Below are 22,908 nucleotides of genomic sequence, written 5' to 3'. Positions count from 1 at the left end.
GGACCGCAAGGCTCTCCTCAACCCAACCCTGCCCACCTCCTCACTTTTGTTGGTTCTGGAAAACCACTCCCCACATTCCACACTCCCCACTGGGAGCTACTTGTGATCCTGTCACAGTCCATGTTCTCTTGACCACGTGTCATTCAACATCCACATCAGCGATGGGCAGAGGCTCTTGCCCTCATGAGCTTACACTCCCGCGGGGTAGACGGACCATGAGTACAGGTGCACTGAGCTGCAGGGAACAGAACTGGAAGGGGCAGGACGAGGGAGAAGGCCTAGGCCGGAGGGTGGGGGGCAGTATCAAATAGGGTGGTCGGCATCAGCTTCACGAGGGAGGTGAGATGGCAGCAAAGCTGGAGGAGATAGGGAGTGAGCCGTGGGCAAAGCCCCTTCCAGGCAGAGGGAACAGCCAGGTGGGGACAGGTCCTCCAAAGAGAGCGTGCCCGGGGTGCTCAAGGACCAGCATGGAGGCTAGAGTAGCCAAGGTGGTGTGGGGAGAGACCAGAGGAGGCGAGTCCAGAAGTGGGGGCCAATGGGGACCTCTTGGGCCCTGGGAGGATGTTGGCTCTTAGAGGGAGAAGGGGAGCCAGTGGAGGACGGGAGTAGAGCGGGGACCTGGTCAGACGCCAGGCACTGTGCTTGCTGACCAGCTGCTGCGCGGAGAAGAGATTGCAGAGGCCCGGGTGGGGGCGGAGAGAACGAGAAGAGCAGGTGCCGTAGCCCAGGTGATGGCGACTCCAACCGTCGTGGCAGCCACGAAGGTGGTGAGAAGTGGTCAGATTCGAGATGTTTCCTCTCTCATTTTATTTTTTTAATGTGTGCCTTTTACTAAGTATTTTATGAATACATACAGAATCTAGTTTTATTTTGAAAGGAGTGCCAACAGATTGGATGTGGGATGTGAGATATGAGAGAAAGAATTTGACATGCAGATTTTTGGCCTGGGGGGGGGCAAAGATGGAGGCGGGCCCCTCAGCTGAGATGGGGAGGGGCAGGTGGCAGGGATTCATATTGAATTACCTTCCATCCTTCTCCCCGGGGAGGCTCTGCACCCCCCTGGCCATCCTGAGTCCCCCGATGAGGTGTCAGACCCCCAGCACTCCCCCTGGGAAGCCAGGCCTGGCCCTCCTGGGTGGCGGTCATTGCTCCCCACGCTGACCCTGTTCCAGCATTCTGCAGCCTGCAGTAGTATCATTGTCTGTTGACTTGTGTTCCCCTGATCTGCGAGCTACTTGGAGTCTGATGCATCTTTATTTCTCTGCTCTTAGCACAGGGCCTGGCTTGGAGTAGGCCCTGAGGGTTTACTTGTTGATGGGTGAATGGCTGTCCTTCCAGGAGAGCAGATTTCTCAGCAAAAGTCAACGACATCCCTCTGCAATCCCAGCTCTCAGAACCAAGTGGGGTTTGGATGCCAGCACGGGCCCATTCCCTCTAACTTACGCATCAGGGGTTGAGACCCAGGGAGAGGAAGGTGGCCTGGATCTCTCACCGGAGCCTCTGTCTTCCCTACTGGGCACAGCCCCGGCCCTCTGTCTCCTCTGTGGCAGATGCCAGATATGCCCAGAGTCCTGAGCTGGCCTCTGCTGTGGTCAGAACCCCCTAGGAGTGGAGGGGCCTGGCTTGGACCCAACCACACTAATTCCACACCTGCTTTTCTGCAACCGCCTACTTCAGACCTTTACGACTATTGCCATGGATGCCCACCAACCTCAAGCTCCTCTTCTGCAGTTGTAATTAATAGAGCACATGCGGGTAGGGAAGGAAGGAAATAAAGAAGGAAGGAAGAGAAGGAGGAGAGAGGGGGAGGGAGGGAGGGAGGGAGAAGGAAGGGCAGATGAATTTACCACTCGACCTTGCCAGCTGAGCGAGGCAGAGCCCAGAGCCCCAGCTCCCAGACCCTCTGCTGACCACCCGCCCCTGGCTTCCCTTACTGTCTCTTCACATGAGTGACAGCATCACTCAATCCAGATTTTAAGTGGCTGAACTTGAACTTCTAAAGGCTGCTACAGCTCTTGAAGCTCTCCCCAGGATTTTTAGACCTGATTTTATTTGTTTTCCTAAAACCTCTGAATCCCTGATGCCCTGCACCGTGCCCGACGCTTAGTGGGGGGCTCACGACATGTTTGTTGGATGACCGTGTGATTACAGGCCTCTGCGTGTTTTCCCTTATATGAAGGTGGCCTTTCACCTCTCAGACCTGCAAGGTTCAGGGCAGGGGCCACGTCCACAATATTTTGTGGCCTCAAGCTGCAGCACAGGGCCGAGAACCCAGCAGTCTCCATGAATGAAGACCAGTTACATCAGTGCGCTATACAGTGTAACAGGCCACGCTACAACTTAGTGACTTCAAATGTCAGCCTTTATTCGGCTCACAGTTCTGCAATTGGCAACTTAGCCTGGGCTGAGCCGGGCACACAGTTGTTCCAGTTCCAGCTAGTTTCTCTCGTGGGTCACCGTCTGCAATGCGTGGGCTTTGCTGATCTTTGCTGAGCGCTCTCACATGTCTGAGGTCTGAGTAGACACAGCAGGGCTGATGGACTCTGGCTCCCATCTGCCAGGGGGTCCGCCCAGGCTTTTTCTCGGCAGAGCTCGGCATCCAGAGAGTTAGAGCACCAGGCCTCCAGAAGCCTAGGCTGGGAAACTGGTAGACCGTCCATAGGTTCCACGACATTCTATTGGCCAATGTCATTCACAAGGCCGGCGTGGAGTTCAGATTCCAACTGGGAAAAATAGACTCGACTTCTTGATGGGCAGAGCTGAGCGTCCCTTCACGAGAGGCAAGGATAAGAGAGGTAAGGACACTTGTGGCCAATTTTGCAACCTGCCATACCAGTTGGGCATTATAAACAATAGAGCCCGCTCAGGTCAGGTCACTTCGGTGTTGGTTAGAATCTAAGTCTGATATCACCAGGGGCTTCTGGATTTGGACGGAAATTTCGGGGATCTCTGACACCCCCTTCCAGGCCCTCTTTCTCTCCCTTTGACAACATCCTGGTCGTGACACTCACGTGGCAGTGGTGGCTGTGGATATCCTCACACTGTGTCCAGATGAAAATGGCATTAATTTTTCCTACCTGAGGGATGTCAGAGAACAGAACCCGAACAGAGGAGAGACGAAATCCCAGTGCACCTCTCGGATCCTCAGCTGTGTGCAAAGACCATGTTTTGCAGGATCCCTGCTCTGCCCCCAGCTGGACATGGGTTGTGTGCCCAGTCCCCAAGTCCACCCTGCATCCTGATTTTGGGGTAGGAGTGGAGGGAGAGTTTAGGGTAGATCCTGGGTCCCCTTCCACCTCCTGGAAATCCCTGGATGGGGGTTGGGAACATCTTTCTCTCCTGTCACCTGTTAAATTGCTTCTTAGCACTTAACGACTTTCAGAAGGTGTTATTTATTTGTGTCTATGAGTAGGGGCTGTCTCCCTCCACGGCGTGCCAGGATTTTATCTTTTCTATTGCTGATCGGCAGCCCTCTGGTTGGGAGCACCCTAGGCCAGGTGCTGAAGGGTGACTGCAGAAATGGAGCTGTTGGGGATGGCGTGAGAAGGTTTCCGGGAGGGACAGGTGACACTGGAGCGATGCTGACCCACAGGGGGGCCGGCGGCTGCCTAGCACTGGAGCTTCCTCCTGCCGCAGCGGGGCCGGCTGGAGAAGAGCTGCTTGAAGTTTTTCTCGTAGGTGGGCAGGCTCGCTCTGAAGCAGTACGCAGATTGCTTGTCACACTCACATGCCCGCAGCCCACAGAGGCAGCTGACGCTGGGACCCAGGGGACACTTGCCTGCAGAGAGAGAAGGGTCACTAGGGGCTCCGCTTGGTTCTAAGGTCAGGGAAAACAGGGGCTTGCTGCAAGGGGGTCAAGGATTGAACAGAGAGGGAGGAATTTGGGAGTCCGTCTCCTGTGTCCCCAGTCACACCTGGACATGCCACAGGACTAGAGTGAAGAGAAGCGGGAGGAAACGGGAGAGGGAGCAGGGGTGGGGTGGCTGGGCCGCAATGGGGAGGGGTGCCCTGAGCCGGCCTGCAGGTCAACAAGACGGGACCCACTTCTCAGAGCTCACCTCACAGTTCCAGCTGCTTGCTTGACATCTCGCGTGGACGTGTCCGGCATCTCCAACTTCAGGCGTTCAGAGGGAACACTTGATGCAGCGCTCCCTCCACCCACCGGCCTGTCCTTCACCCACGCTCCCGGCTCGCAAACCGCACCACCTCCTACTCGAGCCAGAAAGTGAGCAGCAGCCTGGGTTCCTCCCCGCCTTCCACTTTGCACATCCATCCACTTTGCACATCCAGTCCACAGCAAGCGCCACTGATGCCTCTGTTTAAAATACTTCCGGCTCCACCCCCTTCCCTCCACCTTCTTGGCCGCTACCCCCAATCCCTGTCCCCTCCAGCTGTCCTCTCTAACAGGAGGAAACGCACAGGGGCCTTCCTAAACTGTCACCTGGATGGGGTCCTCTCTCCTGCCTAAGCCCCAGCGCAGTTTCCCAGTGTTGGGGGAAGACATCCACATCCTCGCCAGGCGTGATCCGGCCCCCGCCAACCTCTCCGTCCCCACTGTCCTTCGCTCTGCTCCAGGCACGCTGGCCTATCACATGCCTGCTTTGGTCTTGTCCCGGGGCCTTTGCTCTCACCGTTCTGTCTAAAACACTTCCCTCCAGGATCTTCAAGTGACTTGGATCCATTATCTTCTTTGGGTCTCGGTCAGATTTCCCCTCCTCAGAGAGCCCTCCCGGACCCCTGATCTAGGGCTCCCTCCAGCCACTCTTCCGCACAGCCCGGTTATTTCATTCCCTGTGCCTTGCACAACCCGTACGCCTCTTATGGGTCGGCTTGCATGTGTCCGTCTTCCCTCAGTGGAGTGTGAGCTCTGTGAGGCCCGCGCTTTGCCTGTCTTGTCTGCACGGCATCCCCAGTGTGCAGAACAAATGCTGGTGCATGGTAGGTGCTCAACTGAGGGTCCCTGACGAATGTAGCCTTTCTCTATGGGCCTTTGGGATTGAGTGTCTGCCCTTAGGCCAAGTCACCACTAGATGGAGATCTTTTATTTAGTTGTCAGAACTGTAGTGCTGAGAGAGAGAGAGAGAGAGAGAGAGAGAGAGAGAGAGTGTGGGTGTGTGTGGGTGTGTTCCACTCTCCTCTGAGGGTTGAGGGTGAGGAAGGGAGGCAGCCAGACTCCCCAGTTTGTTGACCATGGGCAAGTTAGCCTCAGTATCCATATTTACAAAATGATGATAAAAATATTAGTGTCAAAAATAAATAATGATGTCTACTGGGCAGGATCGTTGGGAGGATTTTCGCTGCTGTTTACAGAGGGAGTGGTTTGGACGTGGCAGGCTCGCCCAGAGTGCTCCGTAAGGGCTTTTGGTGACGGTGATGGTGAAGCATCTGGGAAGGAGAGGAAGGATGGTGAAGCATCAACCCCTTTGAGGTTGGCCCCAGTGCTGGCTGTCCTGTTTGTTTGCTTTTCTCCCTCTGAAGTCCGATTCTGGCAGCAAGCTGTCCTCCCACATCTCTCTGGAGACTCAGTTTCTCAAGGCACATCGACACCCACCCCCTATGCTTCAGCTGTGCCCTCCATGCACCCTCATGAAATGTGCCAGGGATGCTCCTGCCCCTGGCTCTCTGCTCCTGTCATTCCCACTGTTCCTGATACCTGGCTCACCTTTGTCCTCCCTCTTTCCATCTGTGAAGATCCTCCAGGATCCATCAAGCCCCAGCTCCTCCAGGAGCCTCTCTCAAGCCCCTGTCCCTTCCAGGCCTCTCGTCACCACTGCCACCGCCGTACCCAGCACACCCCTTGCTTCCCTCTGGGGTGGCTGCTGTGGTCTACAGGGGCCCACTTGGACTCATGGCTGGTGTTCTCAGGGGGCTACTTGGGTGCAGGGCACCGCCCCTTCAACCACACTCTCCTCCAGAAAGGGCCTGGTGTCCCTGTGCTGTCACTCACCCAGGTACTGCCACTCTGCCTTGGCCACTTCCTCTTCCTTGTCCTCTTTCTGGTTACCTCGGTCCTCTGTTCCTCTCTTCCGTTCTTCCATCTCACTTGTCCTTTGTCCTTTCTCTTCGCTGTCCATTTCTTGCTTTAGCTGGTCCTTTCTGACGCCTGGAGTATGACCCTCTCCTGTTGTGCAGTGTGACCTCTAATGCCTCGCCTGGGGCCCAGACCCCCAGAAACTGATCTTGAGCAGGGGTCAATGGCTGTGGACAATCATTTCTGGGGCATCCCACAGCCATGGCCAGACTAGGCCTGTCAAGACCTAGAAGGAGAGGCAGCCCCAGGCCAAGAAATGTCCTCTTTGCAAGCCATCTTTTAAAAACAAGTCTGAATCCAGTTCCTATGTCTTTCAATTTGCTGGTGGAGAAACTGAGACATGAGGAAGGGAACTGATGGCTTCAGGACCATCTCTTTCAGTCCACGAAGTAGACTTCCACAACCAGGAGGAGGCAGGATGCTCTACCTTCCTGCCCACAGCGAACTCTGGTCCTGCCAGGCCTCTGCCTGCCTGTGCCCCAGGCCTCCACCCTCTCTCTAAATCCCCTCCCTGGGCCTCTGGTTCGGTCTCAGGGCTCTGAATGCCATCTGAATGCCCATGACTCTCGGGTTCTTGTCCCAGCCAGGTGTCTCCCCCCGAGCTTTAGACTCCAACATGTGCGTGTCCACTTGACTTCCCCGTCAGGCATCAAAAAAGCATCTCGAACTCAAGAAGGCTCATGCCGAGTGCTTGCCATGTCTCCATAGCCCGTTCTTCTCCATCTGCACAAGCTTGGTCAACTTCTTACCCATGGCTGTTTGGGCCGGGAACCTTGGATCCTGTCTCTTTTTCCTTCCCACCCTGCAACTCATCCATCAGCAGCTCCTGACAATTTACCTCCAAAACACCCAGCATCTGGCACTTCTCTCCTCCAGTCCACCACCCTGTGGAAGCATCTCCCCAGTGCTCACTAGTGGCTCCCCATCTTTCTTCCCTTGCTCCCCATCCTCCATGGGCAGTGGCCAGAGTGATCTTTCTAAAGCAACATTAGAGCACATCCTGCTTCAAACGCTCTGGTGGCTTCCCCTACTACTGAAGGAGAGGGTGCGCTCCTCCCCTGTCCACCCATCCAGTGGCCCCGGGTCCCTGCGCCACACCAGCCTCCACCGTCCTGCTGCCATCGCCTCGGCTCCTGCCACGCTGGCTAAATGCCACTTCCTTGTGAGGGCCTCTGCGGCCACCTGAAGTAGCCATCCCTCCCTCTCCCTGCCGCTGTCATTCTATATCCTGTCGTCTTGTCGCAGCACTGATCCACACCTGAGTGCACTTTATTTCTGAGTATTTTGGGACCTGATCCCCTCCCCCTGCAAGCTCCTTCTGGGCAGGGAGTTTGTTTTCTCAACGCACATCTTCAGCCCTAAACACGCAGTGAGCAGCCCATCACTAAGTGCTACTGCCTCACGGGGCTGGACGCTCACTGTCTTTGGGGCAGCGAAAGGATCCCCATCCTAGGAAACCTGGGAAGCCAGCTTCTCCATCCAGACCCACCATCTGCGTGCTTTAGAATCTCAGGCAAGTTGTTCATCCCCAAGCCTGTTGCCTCAGCTCTCAAATCGGGAAACAGACACTTGCATTAACTATTTCATGAGTTGTTCATTCATTCATTCATCAAACAGGTACAGTGTTCTTAACATGTGCCAGGCCTTTGGCTAATAACTGGAGGTACAGGTCCTCCTGCAAGCAGGCCCCACATTGCATAGCTCCCAGGGCATCCTTCTCTGTGGGTTCTAATGAGGATGAGTCTGCCCCCGCCCCCAAGCCCCCAAGACAGGCTTGTTCCTTGCCCTCCAGAACTCATATTCTGCTTGGTGGGAGAGTGGCTGCATAAATAAGCAAGGTAATTTCAGGTAGACACAAATGCTAGGAGAGAAAAGGGTGATGTGTCAGCGAGTGGAGGTGTTGTGAAGGAATACATTCAGTAATGAAGGAGAAAGGTCTTTGCAAACTGCAAATTCCAGTGGTTGCCATTGTTCACCTTCCCTCGTTGGCAGAGGAGAAGTCCGAGGTTCAGACATGGAGGTGTAAGTGGCACTATTGGCTGGAACCTAGTCTCTGCCTCCCATGGCCCCTGCACTAATGCACACGTGCATATGTGGGTGGAGGTGGGGGGGTATCTCTGCTGGCTAATCTTAAAGTCCCCTGCAAATGCCAAGTACTTACGTAAGACCACCCAAAGGAGGGATAACAACCTCCCTGGTTGCTCGAGGGCAGCCGTCCCCACCTGGCAAATTAGCCCCAGGGCTTGGGTTACAGGCCTTTCTCTGCAAAGATCTCCCAGTGACATTTAAAGACATGGACAGGCCAAGTTGTTTTTCCCTTTCCCTTCCCTGCTCACCAACTGCATCCCGGATCAGCTGCAGGTTGCTAAGCAACCCAGGGCCAGGCTCTGGGTACAGGATTTCAGAACTTGGAGGCTGGGGTGGGAGGGTGGGGGAGACAGTTAACCCTTGCAGGGCAGCTCTTTGAACCCCGGTGGAACTGGGGTGAGGGAAGAGCTTTTCTTCCTTAGGAGTTAATGATAGTAGCTTGAGGCGCTGCAGGTGCAGAGGAGATGCTTCAGAGAAATCTCCTAACAGTAATGAAGCAAATCCCAGTGCTCTTCTGCAAAAGTCAAAAGGGGAAAAGAAAACTTAGATGCACATAGAAGTCTCAGCTTCCAAAAGGAAAGGCATTACCTAAGCACCTGCTATGGGCCTGACCCTTTATCTGGGTTACTTTGGTAACTTTATGAAGTACAGATTATTAACCCCATTTTACAGATGAAGAGACTAAGGCCCAGGCTAGTTGTGCAATTATCCAGCTAGAAGGGGTGGAGCTGGGATACAGACCCAGCTCTGCCTGACTCCAAAGGATGTGCTCTCTTTGGGCCTCTTAGCAGGGTACATAAAGCTCAGAAGATCTTTCAGAACAGAAAGATCTGGGGCATCACGGAGGAGCCGAGTCTCCATCTGCTTTTCTCTGTCCCCTGGGCTGGCAATGAGCATTCTGATGAGCATGCTGCTGACAGCAAGACTTGCATTCATGGGAACAAAGTGCATCCCCCCAACACCCTCCCGTCAGCCCCATGCTGCTGGGGAGCGCAGTGTGAGACAGGGGCACCAGCTCTGCGGCCAGACAATGTGGGTCCAACTTGCGGCTCTTCTTTTCCTGGCTGTGGGACCGTGGCCATCTCAGCTAACCTCTCTGAGCCTCAGGATCCCTCTTGATAACCATGCCCACACCTCAAAGATGTATCCTGGAGGTTATGGTGCTGTGTGTAAAGTGTCTATCACGGATGCTCACAGACTGAAGCTGTTGCTAATATACCTATTTTATGTATATTTTATGTACATTTATACCTATTTTATGTATATCAAGCCCAGGAAACTCAGGCCAAGCAGTATGTTCCAGAGCATTGGAAAGGCTGAAGACACATGTGTTTTAATGTTGCCTGTTACTCAGATCAAACTCTTATGCCCTCTGGGCCTCAGCCTCCCGTCCCTACAATGAGCGGTTGGTCTAGAGGGTCTCTAAGGGCGCTTTCAGCCCTGGAGAATGCCAGGAAAACAGGACCTAAGGCTGCCTTGCTTTGTGCCCTGGCCCATGCACAGCGCTGGCCCTGGATGGGCATCCAGTAGGCACTCAAGCAATAGTGGATGAGTAAATGAATGTGACTGGGTCTGGTTCGTGGGCTCAGCATGTAGCAGCAGCAGACCCAGGATGAGAACCCAGATCACCCAGCTCCTAGCCCTGCTCCTGGTAGCAGGGCTTTGGCAGGTGGAGTGGGGCGGATGGGGGAGTTGGCCTGGTACGCACTGGCTGGGGCAGCTGAGGAGGAGGATGGTGATGCCCTGGTGGTGATGGGGAAGCATCCGTCTCCTCCCCGTGCTAACTCCCTAAGCAGGGCTCTGGAGTCCAGAAGGTCTGCTCAAGCTTTGGGAGCAACTGGCTTCCTGGCAGCATCGGTGGAAAGCACAGCCCAGGCTGCAAACTTTCCAGCCCAGCTCTCAGCCCCTGCCTGCACTTCCCACCACCACCCAGCAGGTGCCAAGCAGAAGATGTTTCCATGTGCCACCTCGGGGGTGGGGGGTGGGCTACAGCCTCTACCCCAGATCATTCTCCTGCATCTCCTGGGGCCCCCATGCTGTGGCTCTGGCCCTACATGGGAGGGGCAAGAGGATTGCTAAAGAAGCTGCTCAAAGAAAAAAAAAAAAAAAAGCTGCTCCAGGTGCAGAGGGCAGAGGCTTGCCCTGAGCCTGGGACCAGGGTGCAGGCAGGTCTTCTGCACCTACTGAATTTCCACTTCCCTCCTCAGATCACCTTTTCCCTTCTTCCTCAGTCCCTGAACCTTATGGGGGCATCAGAGGACAGAGCTCCTCAAGTACATTTTCTCTAAAAGTGATAACTTTTCAAGCACTTTAAGGTAACGCTTGACATGACATATGTTATGATCAAGAGGAAAAGAGATGAGAAGAAACCATAGGGAAGTGAGACCATAAACCAGGCTGAGAAGAGTCAGAAGCCCCTTTTGTGTGTGTGTGCACCCAGTCCAAACCCCGACTCCTGCCAGGTGAGGCCCGGAAAGGTGGGAAGAGGCTGCCAGAAAGTCGGTCTCTGCCTCCAATGGCATCATGTGCCAAAGTCAACAATACTTTGGGGGAAACCTCCGACCTCCTTCCCTTGGCCCCCACCCCTCACTAGGTCCGGATCCCATCCCCTGCACGCGGCCTGGGGGACCTCCCAGAAGACGCATTGCTCTGGTGTGAGCACAGTCATGGCCAGAGAGCTCCGACACAGAAGCCTCGTTGAACTCACGTGGGAAAAAGAGGATTCTCCCTGTCGACAGTGTGCCTGGGGGCTGGGGGCCATGGAGGCTGAGAAGCAGGGGTCTGAGCCCCCCACCCCCCAAGACTCAGGTCTCATCACTGGACCACGGACACCCCACAGCCCTAACGCTTGGTCAATCTTGCTGTGTCCTGAGCTGGGGCTCTGGGTAGGAGGCGCTGGGGTTTGGGCTCTGAGCAGAGAGGAAGGGAAGGGAGGTGGCGGTTCCCTCACCTGGGGAAGAGACAGGTGAACTACGACACATTCATAGCTGAGCACAAATACGCACAGGGAGGAAAGGGGTCCATGCACCTCCACAAGGCCAGGTAGGAAGCCAGTTGCCCTAAAGGGCATTCAAACCACTGGTGCCATTGGAATGAAGGGCATTCACGAGAAGGCCCAGTGACTTCAAATGTGCTTTGACCAAACTTGCCCTACACACACCCACACCCTAGCAGCCCCAGAGATATGCTCTAGGGTATCAGGGGCCACTCCCCACCTGCTGGACACTCAGTACTGGCCCACCCTGTCCTTTGCTCTCTTCCTTGAATGGCCTCGATGACACATGAGTTCCCTTCCCTGACCCTTCCTATTTACTTTTGTGTCTCCCAGGGCACCTACCCATGCTTGGCATGTAGTCACCCTTAACAAATATTTGTCCAACCGAAAGACAGATGAGCTGCTTAGGTGACACATGACAGACCTAAGGAGGAATGTTCTCAACGGCAACAGTTGCCAGGCAAAGCTGCAAGATTCAGTGTAATCTGAAGTCAACAACTATTTATTGAGCAAGTACTATACCCCAGGCATGGGGCTGCATGCTCCCAGAGGGTGCTAGAGAGACAGCGTGGACAGGAGAGACCAGAGACCAAGCAAGGGCTCCCAGGAAGCTCTGATTCCTAGAATTGTCACTTTTTGTCACAAAGCACGCCTCTGCCAGGAGGCAGACGTTAAGGAGAGGCCCGGGTTCAAAGCCATTTCCCCATAGAGAGGGCTACTTACAAACCACGGTCCCGTTGGCGATGTGGAACTGGTAGCCGTTCAGCACAGGCTGGCAGCCGAGCTGCTTCAGCTTCCCGTAGCAGCAATCATGCGCCAGGCAGCATCTGGGGGCCAGACCAGAGGGGGTGAGGGGTTTCCCCAGTGGGTGGGCCCTGGGGCATCAGCAGGGTGGAGACGGAGGGTGCAATCTGGAAAGGACTCCCCCATCTCCTCCCTGGAGCGAGACGGCATTGACAATAAGGAGGGAAGTCCCTAAAAATATTAACAATATAAACATAACCACTAACTGGCAGTGAGCTCTTTCTAGAAACTTCTGCTACCTCATTAGCTCCTCTATGAAACCCCGCGAAGTGTGATCATCATCCCTCTTTTGTAGAGGAGGAGATGAGATCCTAAGAGGGGAATTTCCTAAAATTATCCAGCTGGAAAATGAGAGACCTGGGGCCAAAACCTAGGTCCGTGGGACTCGGTCATTCATGGAATGAACTTTTTCCTAAGCACCCGCTATGTGCCAAGCACTGTGATAGTCCCTGAGGAGACAGGGCTCAGCAAAAACCCCCAGAGTCCTTTAGATTTTGTTCTCACGATGTTCAAAGTGGCCTGGAGCAGGAAAAGGGAGAGCACCAAGAAGAGAAAACAGGTGGGCCTGCCTTGGCCAGGGAAGGAAGGGCAGGAGGGCCGAGACCGGGGGCTGGATTCCAAGACAGGGAAAAGCAAATGCTCCGGACCAGACACTTCGGTCCTTCCTGTCCTCATCACTCCCTGCAAGTGGGCTCTTTGCTGTTTGTCATCTTTGTCTCATGGTGCTTTAAAATTCTCATCAGCCTTTGGGCTTGAAAGGGGAGGCGCAGAGCCTCAATGGGCCGGGACTGGGGGATGAGCAAATTCTTGTTCAGATCCTGACTTGGCCACTCAGGGGCTGGTGTGTCTTTAGACATTGCCAGGAGGTTTAGCAGGTCTTGACGGTTGGCGCCTGTAAGATGGGGATAGTAACTGCCCGGGCCACTGGATGTAAGGATTAAGTTAGGCCCTATATGCAAATCACACATGATGGGTAGTGTCAGGTCCCCTGCAGGGCTCTGGGGTCCCTCCCGCTAGAATATTCCATGCTCTCAGGAGTCCAGCCCAGAGGAATCAAGCTCCAAGAGCGACATTTCAGTCCCTGCAGCAGGTACGTATTTGTCCACGTGAGGTTCAAAGTGGCAAGAAACACCTGGCTTCTCCCTTCAAATGAATGACGTGCAAACTATCTGTCACCTACCTCCCCATGCCCTCGCCAGGTTATGCCAACCTCCACTTTTTCTTGGGACTCACGCTCCCCATCCCCATGCTGAAGAGTAGGCCTGGCAGCCACGTTGGACCATGTGGCCTCGCCCAGATGGACAACTTTTCCAAACTGGGCCACCGGGATTCTCTCTCCCGGAATGTGGAATTAGGCCCGGGAGACAGCAGGGCAGTCTTGCTGTGCTCTAATCCTAAAAACTGGGTTGCTGAGAGAAGATCACGTTTGCTGTGACGTTTGAGAAGTGCAAATGTTTCTGGGGCTCTGAGCAGGACTGACTAGATAATTTTCGAGGCCTGGTGCAAAATGAGAATTCGGGGCGTGTTGTTCCAACACAAGAGCTTCAAGATGGCGGCTGCAGAGCGGCAAACCAGACGGGCTTCTGCTCCTTGCAGTGCGAGAGTCCTAACACCCTGCCCCCCCCACCCCACCCCGAAGGCTTGGGTTTCAGTGCAAATCAGAGGAAGGCAGGCCTGGAGCCTCTGGACTCACCTGTCAGTGTCATCCATGGGGGTCCCTTTGCCCCCAAGACCACAGTAGCAGCCATATCCATAATACGAGAAGAAGGCGCTCCGCCCTGTGATGTGTTTGACCATCCTCTGAAACTGCCAGAAGCTGCTGTGGGCAGGAGACATCACTGCCGGGGAGAAAATAAGAAAGAAGACAACAGGGTGGTGAGGACAAGCCCAGCCTGGCGACCTGTACCCAGAGGGCTTGCATCCAGGACATCAGGAGACCCCAAAACATGCCCCCATATGTGGGCACGGCTGGGATCATCAGCCCCTCTCATGGGGAAGGTAATAGGATCCGAACACTGTGTCCCACAGCCAGTTTCCTGCTAGCTGAGGCTGAGAACCCGGGTTCCATGATGTTCGGGACATTACTGCCAACCATGTCTTCCCCCGCAAAGTGAAAAACCACCATCCTAGGCAGAAACACCCTTGGGTCTGATACAACATTAACGGGAAAAGTTCAAAGCCTGAGATGCCAAAACCTACAAATATCATCAGGCAATTATAATCTCCCAGGAGACACAAAATACTTAAGAGGCAGAAAAGATACCCTCAATCTACTTTTTTTTTTTTTTTTTACAGAATGTTTATGAAAGTGGGGGAAGAATATATATATACACACACACACACACACACACACAGGGATATTTGCTGCAGCGCGTCCCTTGTGGTATCAAAAAATTGAACACCACCCACATATCCACTGACGGGAGAATAACTAAATGGTGACTTGAAAACATCTACTTTTAATAGCAATCTCTCTGGGCAGTGGGATTGAGGAAGTAGGTGGAGAAGATGAGAGGCACCGTTTATATACTTTAAGGCTGTTTGACTTTTTTTTTTTTTTTACAATGAACATGCATTACTTTTCTATTAAAACATTTGAAATGTATGTGTGGAAAAGCCTAGAAGCATGTATATCGGGCTCTTAAGAGCGGTTGCCTCTGGGGCCTGGGAGGGATGAGAGGTGGGCCTGGGAGGGCTGAGAGGTGGCTTTATCTTGTTGATAATCACTTATTTTACTTTTTCATTGCCTGCAGATATTCATTTTGCGATACAATAACATGCAAACATGAACTTAAGGAAGAAAAACGGAGATAGAGGGTTTTGGGAAACGTTCACGAGAGACTTCCCTTGTGAAACTGCGGGTTTTGTTGTCGTGAAGCACTGCAGAGGGGATGGAAGCTTGGGGTGGTCACTGCTGTCCAAGCAGCAACCCCCCTCCACCCTTCTGCACCAGAGAGAGAGAACAGGGTCGCCTCTGGCACTGATCTGGGGAGGGGGGTCACCGCGGGGGCTGTGGAAGTGGTCCTCCCTGCCTATGGGGACCCCCCCAAACCCACCATGATCTTGAAAACTGTAAATTCCACCATGGATTAAGGGAATACGGGAGCTCTGCTTTTGGCGTTTTGACTTGGGGACCCGAAAGCTACGCAGCTGAAACAGAAAAACAGACCCCGAGAAATCTCTACTAATCAAACTCATCAAACCAGAGTCAGAGCGTTTCCCAACAAACCCAACACTGTTTCCTAGTAAGTTCTTTTTCACTTTGCAGAGGTGTGTTATCTGATCTCCTGGTAGCAATGACTTATAATTACACATTATTCCATAAGTCACCATATGAGAGCCTTTCTGATGAGCATTAATTGTCCTTAAATTAGCTCGATATATGTCTGTGCTTTTGTTCTGGAATCTACATGACTTTAAACAAAGCCAACCAGCATCCAAAGGAAAAAAAAAAAAGGCTCCCAAAGGGGGTGTGTGGTAAAACAGTAGTCAAAGACCCTTTTTCTTGGCAAATGGTTAGGAATCTTTGATTTTCTAGAAGTCTTCTGAGGTCCCAATTCTGGGGCCAATCCATTCTGTAGAAGAAACAGAAGGAGGAGGACTTTGGTGGGAGCCTGTTCCACTCCTGATTCTCTTTTGAGTGACACCTGATTTTCCCCTCACTCGACACCATATCAGGAGGGGCCACCCAGAGACATAGAAGCACCCAGACAGGAGGACGCCCTGGAGCTCTCTCAGCTCCATACTACTTACAGCAGGAGGCGAAGACCACAAGAACCCCAAAGGCCTTCATTCCCGAGGACACCAGGGGGTCAGAGGCACCAGGATCACACCTTCCTCTGCCAGCTGAACTCCTGAAAAAGACCAAAATGAGGTGAGGCCATGTGGGTGCAAAACCCCAATCACAGTGCAGGGCTCAGAGCAAAGGGATCCTTTTCAAAACTATTTATCTTTGAATATGATCCCCCCTCTGGTATTTAGACCTAAATATAAAGATACGAAGGACTCAGTTGTCTGAAAAGTGCAAGTATTTCTTTTCTTTTTCTGGCAACATCATCCCTTCAACTCCTTCTTTTTATTTTTTTCTTTTGAGGAGTCAGCATTTCCTCTGTTCCCAAGTTTACAGTCATTGGGGTGGGTGGGGGGGGGGGGTCCATGATGGAAATCTCGCGCCAGGAAGTCTAGCCCCACCTGCACGGTGGGCCCCTGCCCATGTCTTTCTTCCTTGGTATCAGGTATCTCATTCAGGAGCTTAGCCCCTCTGAATCTTGGCTTCCTCTCCTATCAAGTGAGTCTAAAATTCCTATCAGTAATTTCGAACATTTATTAAGACGTGACTTAATGCCAGGTACTGTTTTCTTTAGGGTCTTCACGGGTATTCCATGAGTTAATCCTTATAACCTGAAAGGCTCTGTAGTAGTTTTAGAGACAGAGAAACAAGAGTCAGAACAGCTTCCTTGAATCCACATAACCCCCAGCTTCACGACTTGGGGGGACCTATGGAAACAATGGAGGTAAAGCTGCTCAATACTGTGAAATGCTGTGACAGCGAAACGTACCCCTCTTATTACTCTTAGCAACAGTAAGGGTCCCCATACATGGCTCGCTTCCCACAGGACAACAGAGGAGGGCTGGGCATCCCCTGTCATCCCAAGGACCCACCCCCACCCCTACCCCCGTTCTGGCAACAGCTCTCTCTAAATTCAAGTGGTCTTGATGTGGCCCATCAGAAATCAGGCTAGATCTGATAACAGCAGGACTTGGAGTATGAACAATAGCTCCGTTGAGCCCAGAGAATTTGGCAGGTACAGAGCTTTGGCTAGATTTACTCTCTGTGACAAAGTTTCCCAGGAAAACTTCAAAATGAGTGTCCTGCTGCAGAGCCCCAGGGCCAGTTCATCAGGGGTCTTTGCTACCTCTGGCCCTCTCTGCCCAGATTCTGCTGGAGGCTGTCCGGCTAGGCCCTGACCAGTCCTGGTCCCAGCCAGTCTCTGTTTCAAGTGCCGCAGGGAGGTTTTTAAATTAGGTTCCATCTCTCTGGGCTGGCTCCCTTTCCTCTTCTGAATCTGCAAAAATAACCGTGTGATGGTTTAGTCCAAGAAGAAGGCACATACGTCTTTTAAATGAGCAGGTGATGATGTTTTGGAGAGACAAAGAAAGGGACCTGGGTGCGTTACTGGTAATGAAATCAGTGTCTCTCTGTGCTCCAGCTCTTCTTCTCTGTGCCAGCTTCTCTCTCTGTGCCAGCTTCTCCTTCTGTGTGCCAGATTCTCCCTTTGTGTGTCAGCTTCTCCCTCTGATGCCAGCTTCTTCCTCTGTGTGTCAGCTTCTCCCTCTGTGTGTCAGCTTCTCCCTCTATATGCCAGCTTTTCCCTCTGTATCAGCTTCTCCCTCTGTGTGCCAGCTTCTCCATGTCAGCATCTCCCTCTGTATGCCAGCTTTCCCCTCTGTATGCCAGCCTCTCCCTCTGTGTGCCAGCTTCTCCCTCTGTGTGTCAGCTTCTCTGAACATCAGTTTCTTCCTGTGTGTCAGCTTCTCCCTCTCTCCAGTCTTGCTTTGTTCACTTCCTGACAGGTGTCTCTCCTAGGAGCCTCCTGAGAATGCACTTCTCTGTCTCAGGGTTTGTGTCCTGGGAGGCCAATCTAAGCCCATGTAGAGTGATAAGCAGTGAACTCACGTCCAAAAGGATGGGTTTGAAGGGGACTTGAATTATCTTAAATTTATATTCCACTCCTTTGCTCCCCACGTGACCCTACTAGGTAGAGCCTATCACCTTCTTGCTTGGCAGTTGAGAAAAGCAAGGTTCAGAGAAAAGTGACACGCAGCTACCAAGTGGCAGGACCAGGACTGAACCTCTGGTCCCAACTTCCAAATTCAGTGCTCTTTCTACTTCGCCAGGCTCCCTGCCTAGACCTCTTGCCCATGTGGCATTCTGAGGCATTTTCACAGACACCGGCCTTCACACTATGACTTAGGCAAGACCGGCATGGCTCGTCCCTTTGACTGATTGCTTGCAGGTGCTTTAGATTGTGCTGAGCCCAAAGCAAGAGCACAGGGCCAGCAGCCCAGGGATCTGATGAAGGGCAAGAACATGGTAGGGAAGGCAGCATGGACTCCAATGCCAGCCTCTGGGGGAGCAGCCAGCAAGTTGGCAGGTCTCCGTGAGCTACCGCTCTCAGACCCACCAATTCATCTTACAGACTATGCTGACACATGGGTTGGCTTTTCTCCCCGTGGAGTAAATAAGGAGGAAAGAAAGATCATTCTATTTTGTTCACCTCTTTATCCCTAGTACCTAACCAGCACAGGTGGGGCCTGACACACACTAGTACTGATGGTGAGGATGGGAACTTTTGGTGGTGTCCCATTTTTACACCCTGGGTGGCTTCTGAGCACTTGACATACAGTTACTCATTAAGTCCTCACGGCCTTCAGCTGGAGAAATACTGCTATTACCTCCATGGTGCAGATAAGGAAGCCAGGCATGGAGAGATGGAAGTAAATAAATATTTGAGGAATGAATGAATGCATGAATGATCAGAATATGATCATGCTTCAAGTTACAGAAATATAAACAAAACTATCCCCTACTGGGGGCCAGCATGGGGCTAAGCACAGCTTGTAGATTATCTCTTTAAACCCTCTTTTAATGCTCCCAACGTGGCCTAGATGATGAACCCAGCTTGTCGATGAAAGAATAGAGACTGGCAGAGGTTAGGCATTTTGTCCTGCAAATCGACAGAACCAGGACTCGACTCAGGTGTGTCAACACCAAAGGCGGCATCCCTAACCTTTAGCTGTCTGCTTCCCTGTGGGTCATTGGGCCGAGGGGCTCTACCTATCTAAAACAGGGCTGAGAAAACAAAACCAAAACTACCCAAGCATCCAAGCAGATGCCACGAACACTCTTATTTGAGGCACGATGCCAGCAAGGGGTCAGCCTCTCTTTCTCGGCCCCAGCGGAAGAACAGGAAGGGGATTACAGTGGCGGCTGTTAGTAGGCAGGCAGGCAGGCAGGCAAGGGAGAGACAGGAGTGATCAAAACAAGAACTGACCAAGCCTATGGACCTGGGGCCACCGAGTGTAGGGGCAGATGGTTCTAGCTACATCAGCTTGGAGTGATTATTGATGTCAAGTCGTCAAGAAAAGGCTGCATTGTATAAGAGACTGCAAAGGCGCAAGGCAAATAACTTCAGATTCTCTGTTGGAGAAGAGGGTTGGAGCAGGGCTCTATACTTCCTGGCAAAGCCACTGAAGTGCACTGAGCCTTAGCTGCATCATCTGTCAGGTGGAGACAATGCGCCTGACCCCCTGTGGATTGCCAGCAAGATTCAACAAGTTCCAGAGATAACAACCTGGGATTAGTCAACAGTAGCCAAGGTGAGTTACCATGTTTGCTATGTTTTGTTTAAGAAGACAGGAAAGGAGAACATTATGGATGTTTTCCAATAATATGGGGAAACCGTAGAAACCTGTAGTACTTTAAGAGCTAAATTTCATTACCCAGAAACTTCCCTTTTGCAGGTCCCCTTGGGAAGCCAAAACATCAGGATATATAGTAACTGTGCCAGCCTCTGGGCCTCCCTACCAGAGCACACACCTGGTCCCCCCCTCTGAGATCAAGGTTATCCGTGGTCTCAATCGACACATCTGGTGGGATCGAGGACAGAATAGGACACTGGGTATAGACTCCAAAATCTAGAGGCTGCTAGTTCAAAAAGAGGCCAACTGCTCTTTGGGGACCAGCTGCCAAGAGACGGAAGCTCCTGCCTTGAGCCCAGACCTGGGGGAGGTCATTTAGACTTCAAACTAGATATCCCTGGGGGATACCAAGTGGCACCTAGCCAGTCCCTCAGTGGAAAAGCCAGCTATGGAATCAGCATTGCCTCTTCATTAATTTAACTCTGATTTGCTGAGCACCTACCATGAAGCAGGCACTGTGTCAGCCAAGCAGGGGACTCAGACACAGGCACAGGCTCCTTCCCTGTAGGAGCTCATACCCTACTAAAGCAGGGGCACATTGTAGGATGAGACCAACATGATAATGAGCACTAGTTCTCACCAAGTGCTCACCAAGTGCCCAGCACTGTGCTAAGAACTTTCCAGGTTGAATCTGATTTCACCCTTGCCACACTCCCATTCTTACCACCTACATTCTTACAGAGATAGAAACTGAGGTCCAGAGAAGTGTCATCAGCTACCCAAGGTCTCCAGCTAGCAAGCGGTGGAGCCAGGATTCACACTCAAGCCTGGACTCCAGGGGCCATACCGGCCACCTCACCACCAGTGCAATAGGTAGGTACAGGTAAAGATGCCATGTGGGAATGCCGGGGTGGGGCTCTGGGGGTACAGAGAGTGGGCTTTGGAATCAGCCAGACTGGGGTTCTGGAGCTGCTCTCCCACTCATTAACTTGAGGGACCCTGAGGTCAATTGTTTTCTATGGCAAAGGAGACCAATGATGCCTTTCTGGAAGAGAGCACTGAAGATGGGAGGAACTGACGTAGTGAGGGTGCATGGTGCCATCCTGGGCATGTTCCACTAGACCAAAAGGGATCAGCCAAAGCCCATGAAGTTTGGGGGTGGGGAGGAGGTGGTCAGGAAAGGCCTTCGTGAAAAAGGAGACTTTTTAACAGGGGATCAGTAAGTTTGGATTAACTTCGAGAAAGGAAGTGGGGTGGGGCAGGCAAGAGCAGAAAGACCCTGGAGATGAAAAGACTGAAGGCCCAGTTGGGGAACAAGCTGGCTGGAACTCATGGAGTCAGTGGAGGAGTAAGGCAACCGTGGCTGGAAAGGAGGATGAGTCCACATTTAAGCTGGTGGTGCAGGGACCTCTGGCCACATTTCCTGAGAATCCATTTTGCGGTTCCACCAGAGACCAGGCATTATAGGGTTTGTCTTCTGAAGACACGCTCTTTAAAGGAAAAGGGGAGACAAAGGTAGATCTCTTTAAAGAGGAGGAAGGCACAGCAATTGGCGAGTTGGCTTCCTTTCTTTCCCTCCAGCCTCCCCCTGGCACTGCACATCACATGGCACCAGAGACCAAAGGGCCCATACTGTTAAATATTAAACAGACCTTAGGCCTAAGCACCATTTCCCTGCGCACGCACACACACACACACACACACACACACACACGGTGAGAAGCAAATTTGATTTTCCAAAAGATTGCATAATTCTTAGGTGATATTAAAATAGCTGATGAAGAATCTACTTTAATCTTTTTTGGGTGGGCGTCGAAGGCCTGAAGAGCATTGCTTAGATATTTCTGACAGAATCGTTTACAAGAAATAAGCCACCAGCATGGAGCTGCAAAGCCAACAGCTCCTAAGACCGCCACCTCCTGCAACCTCTTGGGGCCTCAGATGCCACCCTGGATGTCCAGGGCGGGTGAGCGGGTGACCCTAGCAGGAGGCCTGCCCCCCAACAGCTCCCACAATCAGGTACTGCTTTTCTGAGATGGGAAGAAACATCACTGCTGAAATGATCCCCTCCTTCCCTGGGCCTGAAAAACTTCCTGTCAGCACCAATCGCTTGGCACATCATCACGTCCAGCCTGCGCCCGCTCTTCCATTCTTGGCTCAAACTGTATGGAAAACAATCTGATTTGTAACTCTTTAGGGGTGTGTGACAGGCCTCCTTAACCAAATTGTGACCATCTTGTGGGTGGGTCAGAGTTGTGCCCTACTGTAATCCTGCGTCCATGCGTCTGGGATACACTAGATAGCAAATATCTGGCCACAATGCTAGGTAATGAATCCTAATCCTCTCCACTGATAATTTGGTTCTTGGATGTCTACTAACATCATCTTCCAATAATGTAGTCACAAAATTATTCATCTGCATATTCCAAGAATCTAGAACAGTGCCTGGCAGGCAATAATAGTCCAGTAAGGGCTCCTTCTGAAGCCATCTCAATTCCATTTTGGAAGAGTCTTCATCCATCAAGTTGGGATCTGAAGGGTGAGTGGGCATTAGGCAAAAGAAAGGAGGAAGCCAAGTGTGGGGAGGATGGAGAAGGATCTTCCAGGTATCGGGGACAGCAGGAGCAATGCTGGAGTGTGGCCCTGTGGCAGGGAACTGGCTTGGCTGGGGGTGGGGTGGGGGTAGGGGTGGTGTCTGGAGGAGCCGTAGGTCTTGGACAGAGTCAGAGAACGTGTCCCCTCCCACTCGAGCAGGAGAGAGGGAGGAAGGCAGGCAAGTGTGTAGTCTGATGGCAGGACATTAAGAAGGCTTCCATAGGATGGCTTCTACTTTCTCCCTGAAGAGGGAAGTAGGGATTCTTCTATGTGGGAGGAGGGGCAGGGAGAGGGAAGAGAGGAGAGGTTTCAGGAGAGAGGACGGGTCTGAAGTCACCGCGGAGGAGAGAGGAGACAGGACGGAACCGTGGGAAGTGGAAGGATTTCTTCTGAAGTGTTGAGGGTCCAGTAGAAGTTGGAGACCACATCTTTCCATTACCCCCAGGACCACGGCTGGTCAAGGTTTCTCCAGCCCCTGGGTGTGGGTGGACTGATGGATGGAAACTCCATCAGCCCTCAGGTGGGAGGGATGGAGAGGCCCCCGGAGAAGCGCAAGGGGGACTCTCCTAAGGGAATGGTCTGGGTAGAGGGCCTCGGGCTGGACAGGGCAGGGAAGAGGTAGGCCGCGGCGGGGAGAAAGGGCACAGGGCAACGGGCTGGGGTTTCCACCGTGGGGTGAAAGACAAATGGGTAGCGGTGACTGGGGTTGCCAGAAGCGTAGGGGTAGAGGTGAGGAGGGGCAGAGCAGGGGCAGATGCAATTGATACCAAGGAAGGGATGGAAGTGGGGGTGCTGATGAGGAAGTTGGAGGGGTTGCCCTGAGGACAGACAAGGCCCCAGCTGGACCCATGCCCTAGAAGCACCCTGGCAGCCTGTAGGGTTCGCAGGAAACCAGTCCAGCAGCTGCCCCCCAAGCCGGGAACACTGAAGGGCTGGGGCCTGCCCCGAGGTCACGGGAGCCAGGAGCCCCCCT

The 22,908-nt window shown here is 52.8% G+C and overlaps 1 protein-coding gene across 4 annotated transcripts in view; it reads right to left on the bottom strand.

Annotated features, from left to right (window-relative positions):
* Positions 1 to 2,344: 2,344 nt before the first annotated feature.
* PLA2G2C (phospholipase A2 group IIC) overlaps positions 2,345 to 22,908 on the bottom strand; it is a 91,250-nt gene continuing 70,686 nt past the window's right edge. For 2 of the 4 annotated variants that reach the window (XM_072828043.1, XM_072828044.1), the window contains exons 2-5: positions 15,672 to 15,772; positions 13,612 to 13,756; positions 11,838 to 11,941; positions 2,345 to 3,778 (exon numbers count right to left, since the gene is read on the bottom strand). In XM_072828043.1, coding sequence (XP_072684144.1) covers positions 3,609 to 3,778; positions 11,838 to 11,941; positions 13,612 to 13,756; positions 15,672 to 15,711 — 459 coding nt within the window. In that variant the 5' untranslated portion in view covers positions 15,712 to 15,772 and the 3' untranslated portion in view covers positions 2,345 to 3,608. Of the gene's footprint in view, positions 3,779 to 7,605; positions 8,634 to 11,837; positions 11,942 to 13,611; positions 13,757 to 15,671; positions 15,773 to 22,702; positions 22,871 to 22,908 lie in introns of those variants that run through there. The other 2 variants (XM_072828042.1, XM_072828045.1) reach the window with 2 other exon arrangements.

Source organism: Canis lupus, chromosome 5 (genome assembly GCF_048164855.1).
Source record: "Canis lupus baileyi chromosome 5, mCanLup2.hap1, whole genome shotgun sequence".
Classification (NCBI taxonomy): Eukaryota; Metazoa; Chordata; class Mammalia; order Carnivora; family Canidae; genus Canis; species Canis lupus.
This window is presented reverse-complemented; position numbering and strand designations above follow the sequence as displayed.